The following is a 14993-nucleotide window of genomic DNA, read 5'->3' as shown; positions in this document are numbered from 1 at the left end:
TGGAGTGTGACCTTGAATGACAATATGTTTAATTTTAATTATCTTACATTTCCTTGAAAGGAAAATATTTTTCTATAATTGTAGCTATAATCAAGGGACACACACATGCTCTTACTTAGGTTTACAAATATCTCAGGATGATCACTGCTGACATTTAGATAGGATTACATACCAAGTTCTTTATGTTAAATCATTAGAATGTTAGATCATTAGAACTTCAACAATCTTGATTTGGCAGATGCTCCAAATACTGTTATTCCCAGTTTTATTGCTGAATCACTTCTGTCATCCCTGACTCTTCATGACCCCATTTAGGGTTTTCCTGGCAGAGATACTAGAATGGTTTACCTCATTTGACAGATGAGGAAACCAAGGCAAACTTGCCCAGGATCACATAGCAAATAAGCATCAAAAGCAGGTCTTGGACCCAAGTCTTCAGGACTCCAAGTCCATTATTCTATCCATGGTATTTTCCTGTTCTGATGCTAGAACTATAAAGAGGAGCTTCTCCATAAATTTGCAATTTTTAAAAATTTTCCTATTTCTGGTTAGCCTATTAGTCACAACATACATATCACAGTTTCAAATGTATTACCATCCTATTCCATTTATTTCTTACTCTTTTATACCGCAGACACTGCTCAACCAAAAGCTTAAGGAATAAGAAAGACTAAGAGCGTCTAGCCTTCGATTAGGCTAGATCCAGAGATACTAATAAAGATCTCTGAGGACTATTTCAAGGCAAAAATTCAGCTATAGAGACTAGACCAGCTGTTTCTTCTTACTAGTACCAATGAAATCAAAGGGAAACAAAATTAGAATTCAGTGTTACAAACTCTCAGCAGGATACCTTGTAAGGCTTTCCATTGACAAGAGCAGACAGAGTTGATCGGGGTATCTTGCCAGAGCGCGTCTTGGGTAACTGTTTAACAAACACAGCATGTCTGAAAGCCGCCACTGGGCCAATGCTGTGTCTAACGTGCTTCACGATTTCTTCCAGAACTTTCTCCTCTGTAACATTTACATCTGGGAGAGAGATTTCCATTTGTGAGCACTGAACACTTTTAAAGCATCTTTAACCACACAAGGTCAAGGAAAGATGGCAAGTTCTCACCTTTTTTCAGTACACAAAGTGCTAACGGGATGTGACCTTTTAAAGGATCCTCCTTGCCCACGACAGCACAGTCTGCTACCATACCATGGGAAAGGACCGACTGGAAGAGGGAAAGACATCAATTTCAGGGCAGTAATCTTATTCACCATGACAAAAAAAAAGGGGGGGGAAAGAAGATAAAACATGCAGGAGAACCAAAAATTAGCCTATAGCCACCTCCCTGGAAATGACTACTAATCCCTAACATCATTACCCAACAGGACATCTGTTCAGGCACCACAAGGTAGCCACTGAGTGCTGACAATAATTAAGACAAATCACTTAGCTTATTTCCAAGTAAAGGGATTATTTTCCTCATTACAGCCACTTAATAATGAAGCCAGGGGAAATGTGCGATAGGTGCCAAATATAAACAAACAGTGCCCAATTAGCAAAAGACACTTGAGAGTCAGTTCCAACAGTGCAATTTGCTCTTGATGTGAAACACAATGAAAAAAATGTTGAGGTGACCTAGGGAATGTGTGTCATCTAGGAGAAACATGGCCAAAACACCAGCCTTTCCATATGGGATATTAGAGTCACCAGCAAAGATTATGAAGAAATCCTGAGAAGGTCTTGATTCCAAAAGGATCCATAATGAAAGAGAGGTGATGGACTAAGGATACAGAATAAGACATATATTTCTGAACATAAACAATATGAGAATTTGTTTTACTTGACTATGCTATGATACAAAGGTTTTTTTTTTTTCTTGTTCTAATAGGGGGTGAAGAGATAAAAAATGCTTAATTAAAAATAATTATAAAAAAATAAGAAGAATGGACATGGAACTAGACTAGAGAATCCTAAACTTAGATTGAAAAGTTATGTTGTTTTTATTGAACTATTTTTCAGTCGTGTCTCCTCTTCATGGTCCCAACTGAGGGTTTTCTCAGTTTGCTATTTGCTTCTCTCACTCATTTTACAGATGAGGAGACTGAGACAAATAAAGTTATGTGACTTCCCCAGATCTGAACTCAGTCATGTCTGATTTTTCCTAATAAGAGTATACCACTGTGCCACCTAAATACTTTAGATTCAGAAGACCTGCATTCAATCCTCACTTGGACAAGGAATTTCAGTATTCTGAAATAGCTCAGTTTTCTCATCTGTGAATTGAGTGGATTGGACCAGATAAATTCTAAGATTCGATTCAGCTCATTGTCCATAATGTTAAAAATAATTAGGATACTAAGAACTTAACAGAATATTTTATGCCTAATGGCATCTCATAAATTATGTGACTCATGCATCAAGTAGGCAAAATGAAAAAGAATCTTATAGAACTATCTCACAAATTAAAAAAATATTAAATCAGCAGTTATTAAAAAATAAAATAAAAGAATTAGCAGCTACATAGAGTTGACTTGGCAGGATTCTCCCATCATGGCACATTTAGAAACTATAAATTACACCTCTTGCATGAAGTCTTCAATAACCAAACCCAAATCCATCCATCAATCAACCATCATTTACTTATTAAGTACTTGATATTCCAGACTCTGCTACCCATTAGGGATACAAAGAAAAAGGAAAGGCAGCCCTCTCCCTGAAAGAGGAAATATTCTAAAAGAAGAGATAACATAGATAAATCAGAATATACAAGATAACTATTGAGTACATGAAGTCGCTAGACCTTTTCCTTCTCTTACATCCTATCACATTTAAGAGTCAGTATTACCTCGCATTTGCCATCATTCAGTACTCTAGGGGGTGTTATCTTTATTAAGCCTCCCCAGAGAGATAATGAAATAATATTGGATTTGGTGTCCAAGGGTCCAGCTTATAACCCCTAACCTTGGGCAGAATACTTCACCTCTAAACCTTTCAATTTGTCTCATCTGTCAAATGAGAAATTCAGACTAAATGATCTTAAAAGTTCCAAGTAACTCAAGCAATATGAGACTATCTTGAAGAAAAGAATGGTGATTTCTTTTTTTAACCTTCTGGGACATCTTCATGGTACCAAAGACATAGTAGTTTTTTCTCATTCACATTGTTTAAAAATTATTGACTTTCTGCCTTAAAGATATACTATTCTTTTCATCATGAACCAATATCTAACAAAGAAGGTTCTGATAGAGATTTGCTGAGCCAGATTCTCCAAATGTCAATGGTACTATCTCATATACACACACACACACACACACACAAAATAGAAGAATTGTTCTCCTTTCAGACTATTCTCTAAGTTATTGGTGCTTCTTCTATCCAGATGGCAGGAATTTAACAACCAGAACCTGAAGACCTGGTCTTTGCTGTCACAGAAGGGAATATTTACCTGCCAAATGAACATGTTAAACATGCTCCAGAGATCAGCTGCGTCCTTTTCCTTTTGGCTTCAAATTTCTTAAACTAGGTACAAAAGGTTTCTTTCCATTGGTAATTAATTGTGCCATGTCAGCTTTAGCAGTCAAGCTGAACTATGCCTGTCAAAACAATCCTTGGGGAAATAAACCAGTGAGATGAACCATAACTGTGAGGGGGGGATGGCTACAAAGTTCCTAAACATCTTATTAATTCAACTTTTTTTTCGGAATTGAACGATGAGCCAGATGTTTTTTTCAACTAATCAGTGTGACTGTTGCTTTTCTTTAAATTAACTGGATTTGCTTTCTTTTTTTCTTGTAGACCTTGTCAAAGATGATCTTGACAGAAATTTCCACTTGCTGTGTTTTTTTATATGATCACAGAATATGAGAGCTAGAAGGGACTCCAACAGTCACAAAGTTTAAGCCATAAAAAAGGAAGCCCCACTAAAATATATTCAACTAATAGCTATTTTTCTCCTTAACATTTTCTAATGAAGGAATCGCCAATTTTCTGAGTCATCATTTTCTTCTGGATAGTTTTTCCTTGTATTGAAGTCAAATTGGTCTTTCTATTTTCCTATACTGCTCTTAATTCCAGTCCTTTGGGGTCAAAATATAACAAATCCAGTCTCCCTTTTCTTCATAACTATGTTAAATATTCTTTGACGGCTAGCATGTTCCCCCCAGAATTTTCTCTTCACCAAGTCAAACATAAGCAATGGCTTCAACATTTCCTCATATGCTATCATTTTTCACATAACACTTTTAGAAGGAATGGTTTTAATTAGGAGAAAAATTTAATGAGAAATATGTTTTATGAGCCAAACAATGGGGAAATGAGGTTTTTTTTTTGATCCAGGCATTTCAAAATAGATGAAATGATGCTATCTAAATCAACATGCCATAAAGGAAGGATGAAATTTTCTGAAGACATAAAATATTCTGAAGAGATAAAGGAAAATTTAGGACAAGGTCAACAGTTTGGCAAGCGGAAATTCTTGTTGTAAGAGGGAAATAGAAGATGAAAGTCTGAATCATTTGAACTCTAGGGTATGGACCTTTGTCCACAGGATCAGCTAGGATTTTTCCACCAGTAGAATGGCACAGCAATGTTAAGCCAGTTATTTTTTGACTTAGAGCAGTAAGTGTTAGAAGACTAGGTTGTCCCTACAAAGAAATCTAGAAGCAATAGCCTATAGTGGTGAATGGCAATCTCCCTGTTGAGTGTGTTTAGATTGGGACAGTCAGAAGGTATAGTGTTTTCCTGTCACATGTATATTGAATGGGAGAGAAGGTTGGTTGAGATTTATCAAAACTAGTAAAGCAATATTCATTCCTGGTGATTCAAGGAGAGGAGAATGATACTGTTGGAAAAGATCTAAAAAAAAGTATCTAAGGACACAGGAGATTTTTGCCTGTTTTTTCCAATTGAAAGTTAAGATTTCAGAAGAGAAAGAAGGATATGGAAAATGGATACCTAGTGACATATCATGCTGAAGAAAATAATATTTTTTTCTGAATCATGGCTCACTGTGCAAGAATGTTATGCTCTTAGTAAAAAATGAAGGAAAACATGATTGCCTAAAGATTTGATGATTTTTTTTAAAGGGGTTTGAATATAAAATAAGGTTGTAGAGGAAAAAAAACCTGGACTCTCTCCTCTCCCCATCCCACTTCCACCACCAAAATCCCCTTTTATTTGCTAAGTATGTGTTTCTTTATATGGACAAGACATTTCTCCCTATGGAACATAAACTTCTTGAAAGACCTGGAATGTTTCACTTTTGCCTTCATTTCCATCATCCAACAGAATGTCTTAAGGATTATTAGTTGGATCTAACGGAAGACATGAAGTTTCAAAATGAAAAAGCTCTAAAGGTTGCTGTCTGGTAACTCAAAGAATTGCCCAACCAAGCAACCAGAATGCAACCCAAAACAAAAGAAAGAAAATTTAAAAAAAAACTACTCTACCACAGGTCCTAGACAAAGACACTATCTAGTCTTTCCCACTCACTTTACAGATGAGGAAACTAAGTCTAGGGATGTAAGGCAATTCGTTCAAGTTCATACAAATAGTAAGTATCAAAGAAGGAATGGGAATTCAGATATACATTACAATCATGTGTGTATGTATGTGTGTGTGTGTATACACACACTCATACACACACACACATATATCAATGCATTTTGTATGGGTAATAAATTAATTTCAAATAGGGAAGTAAATACAACCAAAAGATCACTGTTATATGGTACACAGAGTAAGATGTTATATTGGAAATATAGATCTCTTTTCAAAGAAATATAGTTGAGAGGAAATAACTGCATAGCATTAGGGAAAAGAGATAGAGCTGGGTGGCATTACTGAATCTCAAGAGTTATTTATAGTGGAAACATTTAGGTAAGGATAAGAGGAAAGAGAAAGAGAATGCGTCTTTTTTAGAAACGTGTACCAGATCCCTTAGCCAAGTGGAGAAAATGAATGAGGATAACAGATCAAAAGCTAACACTAAGACAAGATATAGTCATAATGGGAACCTTCACAACTTGATTACCTGGTGGAAATCTTTTTTGTTCTAAAAGCAAGGTATCTGATAAATATTTTATTTGTACAATTGACAATTTCATCTCTCAGACGATATGGGAAGTGAATTTTAACAAGGGGTAAATGTGAAATCTATAAAGTTAGGAAAAGCTAGTGTATAAATATGTGCCCGGGAGATGAAGTTAACTAGAAAATAATTCATATAAAAAGACTGAGGTTTTGTTTCAATTGAAAATCGGGCCTTGTCCATAGTAGATTCATAGCAAATAGCAAGTTGAATTTGTTGATTGAAAGATTATAGCATAATATAATTTTCTTTGTAAAAGAAAATCTCATATAACTTTAGGTCGTTGTTAGAACCCAAGTACAAAGTCCAGAAAGAAAGGAAATTGATAATTCAATTATTTTCTATTTCAATCAGACACAGTTAGTTATAAGCATCATATATCAGGTAAAATCTTAACAAACTGAAACATGTCAGAGGAGGCAAAGGAGATAAAAGGCTTTTCTCAAGAAGACTTGTTAAAAGGAAAAAAGAACATTTTGCCCTGAAAAAGAAAAGACTAAAGGAGGGCTATCTTTAAATATTTAAAGGCCTTTCACATAGATGAAGAATTAGATTTATTCTGTGTTACCTGAGGGCAGAAATAGCACAAGTGGATGGAATTGGTTTCATGAAGCATTGGGTTTTCCACCACTGGAACTTTTCAGAACAAGCAAGATTATTATTAATTGGGGACAACATGAATGGCATTTCTACATCAGGGAGGGGGTTGGACTAGAGAATTTCTTGTTAAGACTCTTCTTCCAATGTCATTTAATATTTTGTAGGTTTGGGCTATGTTATGATCAAAGAATGTATGGTATGAGAGAGAGAGAGAGAGAGAGAGAGAGAGAGAGAGAGAGATGCTGAAATTCAATGAAACCATCCTAAGAGCAGTAAATGTTCCTAGAAACTTTCTGTGGAACTTTTCTTGAAACAAAGCCCAATATTTCTAATATCAATAATTTTTTAGAGTTTCTACATGGTTGTGACTCATGGAATACTAAAGTCTACAGAAAATTAAAAATAATTATTACCCAGAGGGCATTGTAGTAGTACATGGTAGACATGAGCTGACTGTAACACATTATAAGCAATAACTCACCAAGATGTGAAATAGGGATTTCATCACAGAAAAGTATAATCAAAAAGGAAAATAGATTGGTAAATAATGAGACTGAGAAATATGTTTTGGTCATCTCTTATGTTCTATTGATATCCAGTAAACATAAAGGATAAATGAACAAATGAATTTAAACTCTCTGTATTTACTGAACAAAAGGGTGGAGAAATAAATACAAGCAAGTAACACAGTCCTTCCCCAGAAGGAATTTACATATTTATGGGTAAAGGGTACGTATGAGAGTCAGAGTTGGAAAGTGGCAATTCTGGGGAAGAGCCCATACTATAAGTGACTCAAATTATAAATGACCAGGAAATGGTGAGATGGAAGATTTCTAATACATTATTGGTGGACCTGACCTGACCAACTTATGGGAAGACAATAGACAACACTGGGTTGGGCAGGCAGAGGCAGCTAGATGGTACAGTGGATAGAGCACTGGTCTCAGAATCAGAAAGATTGGAGATCAAATCCAGCCACTGACATTAGCTGTGTGACTTTGGGCAAATCACTTAACCCTAATTGCCTCTCATCCAGGGCCATCTCCAGTCATCCTGGTCCATATCTGGCCACTGGACCCAGATGACTCTAGAGCAGAAAGTGAGGCTGGTGACTTAGCAGCTCCCCTTCACTCAAATCCAATTCAAGTGCTTGTCATGCCATCGCCTCCTTGATGCCATGGTCTTCCTCCAGACAAAACACATAGGGCAGGCAGAGATGGGTTGTAATTGGTGACACTGGGAGCCTTATCTACTCTGATGCTATCAGAGATCCGTATGATTATTTAAGGACTTTAATCTTCCATAGAAAATTTCCCTCTGTCTCTGTGTCACAAGAACCTAAGGCTGAAAGCTTCAATAAAAGCAAATTCAAGAAAACCTCTATCATTACTAAAAAAAAAAAACACAATATTTGGAAAAAGACTAAAAATGATGTTTTTGTAGTGAGAGAGTTTGAGAAGGCACCAAAATATGTGTTATTCAACTATTTCAAGAAGAAGGCAACAAATAATTTGACTTCTGAGATGAGGAGTCCAATGTCAATTCAGGGGCTGGGTGTACAAAGCAAGGATCAGAAATTTCCATTTATGGATTCAACAGATATTTAATGAATGTTTCCTATCTACAAAGCACACTCAGGCAGGAGGAAGTTGTGATTCAAGGACAATTGTGTTGCCTGAGATCTGGCTTAAGTAGCCTCATTCATATTGGGAAAAATCTTAGATCCATGAAGATGGATAGATACTACCACTTCATGAGACAATTAAACACATGTTCCTTAAATATTATTGGTGACATTGTGTACTGTGAATTTTAATTGAGATAAGAGGGACAGTGGGATTTTTCATTTCTCTTTTTTTTTGTTTGTTTTAGATTTTTGCAAGGCAAACAGGGTTAAGTGGCTTGCCCAAGGACACACAGCTGGGTAATTATTAAGTGTCTGAAACGGGATTTGAACTCTGGTATTCCTGACGCCAGGGCCGGTGCTCTATCCACTGCATCACCTAGCTGCCCTCATTTATCTTTTTAATAATCTCTGATAAATTAATTTAAAATAGACACAACTGGGGAGTCTAATTGTAATAAAGTAAGAGTGAGGGGGTGAGGAAAATAGAGATTAAAAATAAAACTTGAATATGTATAAAGCATTCTGAAAAAAGTGAGAAAAATTCAAATCTTCATTAATATTGATAGTATGCAAAATAATATTGAGCAAATGTAAAATTATTTAAAACCATAGTAATCAAATTTTCAAGGTATATTCACTGGGCACACAATCATTCTGGGGAAGTCATCTCTCCTGTACAACAAGTGAAAAAAGGACTAAATTGGAAACAAACAGTGGTGATTTGGTCAAAAATAACTGTAAAAGAGATGGATTGTTTTGGGGTTTTTTTGGCAAGGCAATGGGGTTGAGTGGCTTGCCCAAGGCCACATGGCTAGGTAATTATTAAGTGTCTGAGGCTGGATTTGAACTCAGGGATTCCTGACTCCAGGGCTTGTGCTCTATCCACTGTGCCACCTAGCCACCCTAAGATGAATTGCTTTTGAACACTGCTATAGGCCTTAAGAACAGTATTTTCACACCAAATATCCAAGTTTCTATGGATACCTATCAAACTTTCCAGAGAGAGAGAGAGAGAGAGAAAATCAAAGGAACCTATTTTTTCCTCTTTGAAAAAAGGAGACAATGGATCATAAGACAAAGAGTCTTAGACTTAGAAATGGAAAAGGACCTTCAAAGATCTATCTCGCTCATTTTACAAATGAGGAAAACAGACTGAGGCAGAGTAAGTGACTTGCTCAGTTCACACCACTGATAAAGTTTAAGGAGAAAGTTGATTCCAAGTCCTCCTGATTCCACATCTTTTTATCTACCAGCTATTTTGAACAAAGGAATGACCTTTGTACTAAAGATAAAAGATCTTTTCTCCAATGGCCTTGAACAGATCACTGAAAAGCTTGGCGCAAATGCCTAGGCTTCCCAGAGTATTTCTATAGCCCTTTAAGATTTCACAACACTGCATATAAATGTATATCTCATTTGACACTGGCTTTGGCACTGTTATCCCTATTATACAGGGTGAATAAATGGAGCTAAGAAAGGTCAAGTGACTTTCATAGGTTCTGAGTTGAGTTTTGAACCAAGGACTCCCTAACTCCAGCCTCTTAAGTTCTCAAGAGTCAATTCAGGTTTCATGTGCCTCTCTCTCTGTCTTGACTTACAAATAGAAAAGCAACCAATTTCACTCAGTGGTTGATCTGAAAACTGAATGTTTCCTGTGGTTCTTTAGGAAAATCAATAAAAGTCCTTTGTGAGAAGCGTTTGGTCCATTTTCTCCTAAATTTAGTAAAGGTGTATGCTTTGAAATTTCAAGGATCCATAATTTCATGGACCGTCCCCGTATCCACAAAGATAGCAATTCCTTTTCAACTTGGATAGTAACCCTTAAATTTCTATGACCTTCAAAATTCATCATTCATTGACCAACTGCTGGAGAACCTCTTGGAAATTTTTTGAATGATAGGCATAGGATCCCTCAGCACACTTGTTCCTTAAATCTTTCAGATCAATGATGATGGTGTTTGTTATTTGTTTTGGTAGAGATCATAACATTAGGGAGATGATGCCATGACATACATGTGAGAGGGGGCTACTGTGCTAAGTCACCAATTTCATTTTCTTCTCCAGATTGGAGCTGGTGCTGGATGTAAGGTGACCCTAAGCCTAAGCCTAAGCCTAAGCCTAAGCCTAACCCTAACCCTAACCCTAACCCTCACAGTAAGTATGGGACCAGATTTGAAGTCAGATCCTCCTGACTTCAAGGGCTAGTATCCCATTCACTGCACCTTCTACCTGCTTTATTTGAATGATGTGCAACTTATGAAAGAAGGCTGACCCTGGCAGTCATGTCCTGCAATCTGAGCTTCCCTTAACAATGACTAGCTCTGTGACTTTGTACAAGTCGTTTAACCCCTTTGGTCCTATTTCCTCTTCTGAAAAAGAAGCGTATTGTCCATCTAGACCTCAGTTTCTTTCCATGTCTAGCTTTGTAATCCTATCATCAGCTTGAGCTCATGCTCCATTAGCATGAATCTATAAAGAAGAGGTAATAATATTTAGCACTTACTATTGGCCATTATAATTTCACTGGATCTTCACAACAACCTTGAGAGGTACATGATATTGGTTATCCCCATTTTACAGATGAGGAAACTACAGAATAGTCAGTCAGCAAGTATGACCCTGGGAGAAATTATGTATCTAAGTGTTTCCCCTATCCAGAAAACAAATCAAAACACATAGGTTTTACAAACTGCATGGCATTACAGAAATGTTAGCTTTGGGAGCAACAGGCATGATGCCTAGAACCATGTTAATGACAAGGTCACTAAAGGAATGCGGAAAATTGAATATTTTCAGATTTTTATTTCTAATGTTTTGTTTGGTTTTACTGCTCCCCCCTTTCTATTTATTTAGAAAAATTTCTTTAGAAAAAATTGTTATATGAGATAATTCTTGAGAGGTGGGAAGGGGAAAGATATAGAAAGAAATTTAGATATTAAAAAGAAACAAAAGAATGTGGTTTTTTTTCCCCTAAGAAAAGTAAGTTGAATTCTGAGTCATTGAAAAGCTACTGAAGATCCTGGAAGATAGTTAATGATGCCTACCTTATTCTTTACATGTCCTGTGGTGGAGCAAGGTACCAGTATTATGACTACCCTTGAGATGGATTGCTACTACAACTACCACAGCCAATTTAACTACATAGCTAGCATTTTAAAGTTTGCAAATCGCATCATATATGTAAACTCAATTGACAAGGCAGAATGTTATATAAAATCCCAGATGCAGTCACTAAATGAGATACTTTTATCTAATTGCTTTGCCTTACCCCAAGAGGGAAAGGCTGAAATCATTATTTTGACATTACACACATGCTCAAAAAAGGCATCAATAAAATTTATTTTTAAAAATCATCACCCTGTGACTGAGCTGGTGATGAGTCTGTCTGATCCTATCTGGGCTAATGAACTGATGACAGGTTCCAAGATCAATGAACCTCTATTCAAGACCTAGGTTGGGGGGAGAATCATTGGTTGTGCTCTGTTGGGATACCATTTGAAGATCATTTCAATGGAAGCTTTACATTAGATGCAAAAGTTTTACGACATTGCTCCAGTATTCAATGACAAATAAAAGTGATGAAGGGAAATGATGTCGGGAATTATGAATGTAGCAGAAACAAAATCTGAAATCTTTTAATGCTGTTAGAATCAGGGAATCTCCTTAAGGGTGTGGAACCATCTTTGCTCTTGAAATGTAAATTGACCCTTAGTGTTTCACTGTTTAAAGTAAAATTTGTATCCTGATCTCAGTCTTCAACCCTCTACCTAATTCCAGGTCACAGAAGGGGCCTTTTGCCCTCATTGCCCAGATAAAGGACAAGGTTATGAAAACAGAGTTGGACCTCTGTTGGAGGCTAGCCAGCTCTCTCTCTTTTAAGTATTTATTTTATTTTATTTATTTAAGGCAATGGGCTTAAGTAACTTCCCCCAGGTCATTCAGATAGGCAATTATTTAGTGTCTGAAGCTGAATTTGACTCCATGGTGGGTGCTCTGTCCACTCTATCTGATTGTCTTTCCTTATCTCTCTCATTGTCTCTGTGTGCTTAGTCTGTGTAATTCATTTCTATCTAATTGTTGACCCTTTCCAGAGGAAATGTTTTTTTAACCTGTTTACCTTATTATATTTTATAATCAAATCCTGAGCAGTTTCAATATCCCAGAGAGAGTAAGCAAATTCCTTTGCTTTTCAGCAGCTCCCAAATTCCTATGATTATCTGGTTACCCCAGATCGCATTGGCAACATTCTGTTGACCACCAAAAAGGTACATTTTCTGTCTTGACCCTGGAACCTGTTCAAGCTTGGAGAGGTGAGAAGCACTCTTTTCCAGACCCAAGATTTCTAGAAAGGTAGGAAAAGTAAATTGGACCTTTTTAGTCATTCTTCTTCTTGCTCTTGGGGTTAATGTGGCAGAAGGCTGAGATTGTGAAAATGTGTGTTTTGGGGTCTAACAGAGGTGTCTACCAAAAGTGGGGTTCATGTTAGTTCCCTCAGCATTCTTGGTGAAAGAATTGTGGTGTTCGTGGGTTTTTGAGCCCATTGTAATTTGTGACTCCTATATTGGAGAGGTCCTGAATATATGCATAGAAGGATTTTTGGCTTTAGGTCCAACCAATGTGCTATTTTTTTTTTTAATCTAGAAGTCTAGGAAGGAATTGTTAGAATTAAAACATGCGGAAAACTTACTCAATACTAAAGACTTTCTCCTCAGTTTGTGTGCTATCTCATTGGAAAGAGTTAGACTTGTAGGTTTTGAAAAAAAGTATCTTATTAAGCTCTGCACACAGAATTGACCTAGCTATAATCTGAAAGGAGGTGAAAAATGGCCAATCCATGGCCCTCTTAAACATGAAGTTATCATGGAATTAGACAAACTTTGCAGAAAGACAGGGAGAATTACAGAAGTTAACTGTGTTCAAGCTTTTTTTGGCTTTAGCAAAACACCTGGGCTCCTGAGTCAAGTAATGATTCTTCACTGGAAACACTGAACCCCCTGAATCTCTCTCAGGATCTGCTTGGACATCTATGAGGTGAGGAAAAACTCTGAACTAGGCTATTTTTTTGCTGATCAGACCAGATTGGATTTAGCTAAAACTTTGTTACTTTATTTGCCATCCTTTCATTCCTGGGATGGCAAGGGAGGTGCTGTGTCTGGTGTGCCATACATTGGGAAGACTGTGTTTTGGTGTTTTGTGGTGTGTTTGTGTGTGTGTGTGTGTGTGTGTGTGTGTGTGTGTGTTGGGCATGGCCCATGAGGGGCCTGCTGAGACTAGGCACCTCTACTTTTGAAGGGATTGCTGCAGCTCTTTCTTGGACCATGAGGGGTCTCTTTGTAATAGGTTCTATCCAGTTAAAATTCCAATCATTGTCCTTGCCCCCCCCCCCCCCACCGGGAGGCTGGCAACTTGGCACAGTAGGCTAGGGAGGCCTTTATAGATCTGGTTGGCTTGGTTCATAGTTTCCCTCACTCTTGGAGAACACCTATGACTCAACCTGTGCTTCTCTCTCCGTCTGTCCATTTCTCCTCTCTCTCTGACTGACTCTCTCTCTCTCTCTCTCTCTCTCTCTCTCTCTCTCTCTCTCTCTGTGTGTGTGTGTGTGTGTGTGTTTCTGTCTCCCTCTGTCTCTGTCTCTCAAAAATAGAGTAAAACACTCTCTTCTTCTCAGGAGGGCTGGGGATGGAGGGAGAGTTCTGACCCTTTTTACGCTTCAGAAGCTTGACCAATGTCCCAGTTGGATTGCAAATCTGCACTATAGATGGGTAAAATCTCTGCCCCCCAAAAAAATTGGTCTGCTCCCATAGCTTAGAAGTAGGAAATCCCCCATTCCTTCTTCCTAGGTTGGGGAGAAGGGGTTCAGATGAATGGCCTTTTTCTTAGATTTAACACATAGTTAACAATTCCCTACTCACTACAGGAATTAGTTCAGCCTAGGAGGCCCCACCCATGAGGGTGGGGAAGGGGAAGTGGGCAGATTGGTTGACATACCTCATGGACAATTAGTTATGGAAAAAAAGAAAAGGAAAGAAAATTAAAAAGGGGAAGATTAACTTTTTCTGGGACTAGAAAATTCAGATTTCATTTTGTAATTAAGCCTATGCTAATAACTAATATCTCTGTAATGGTACAATTGGATTTGAACTTTAAGAATGCATTCAACTATATTAAGGAATTTTAATTATAGCATTGGCTATTTTAAAAACTTAATGTATATATGAACCTTGAGAAGTTCTAATTGATTCTAAAAATTTTTTTTGACTGGTCTTAATTGATAAGATTCAAAAATTGATTGTGTGTGTGTATGTGTGTGTGTGTGTGTGTGTGTGTGTGTGTGTGTGTGTGTATGTGTGTGATTCAGATCTGAAATAGTTCCTGATTATTCATTGAACTCCATCTATGTTTTACATTTGAAAGCATAAGTTACAAGAGCATCTAGGTGGCCCAGAGGATAGAGCACTGGTCCTGGAAACAGGATGACCTGAGTTCAAGTCTGGCCTCAGACGCTTAATCTGGCTATGTGACCTTGGGCAAGTCACTTAACCCCATTGCCTTAAATAAATAAAAAAAAATTAAGTATAAGTTATAAGTTTTGCAAAATACCTGTGAAACGACCTTATTCAGCCTATGTTAATTGAGACTTTAAGTATTCTCTAGGGTTTACAAAAATGTAGTTATTTATAATTTGAACT

At 37.2% G+C, this 14993-nt stretch overlaps 1 protein-coding gene across 5 annotated transcripts in view; it reads right to left on the bottom strand.

Annotated features, from left to right (window-relative positions):
* The window catches only part of ACSS3 (acyl-CoA synthetase short chain family member 3), a 276057-nt gene that overhangs the window by 12571 nt on the left and 248493 nt on the right, over positions 1–14993 (bottom strand). For all 5 annotated transcript variants that reach the window (XM_074226517.1, XM_074226518.1, XM_074226521.1 and 2 more), the window contains 2 exons: positions 1115–1214; positions 851–1026 (listed from right to left, as the gene is read on the bottom strand). In XM_074226517.1, coding sequence (XP_074082618.1) covers positions 851–1026; positions 1115–1214 — 276 coding nt within the window. The remainder of the gene's footprint in view (positions 1–850; positions 1027–1114; positions 1215–14993) is intronic.

Source organism: Macrotis lagotis, chromosome 2 (genome assembly GCF_037893015.1).
Source record: "Macrotis lagotis isolate mMagLag1 chromosome 2, bilby.v1.9.chrom.fasta, whole genome shotgun sequence".
Taxonomy (NCBI): Eukaryota; Metazoa; Chordata; class Mammalia; order Peramelemorphia; family Peramelidae; genus Macrotis; species Macrotis lagotis.
The sequence above is the reverse complement of the archived record's forward strand: the minus strand, read 5'-3'. Positions and strand labels throughout refer to the sequence as shown.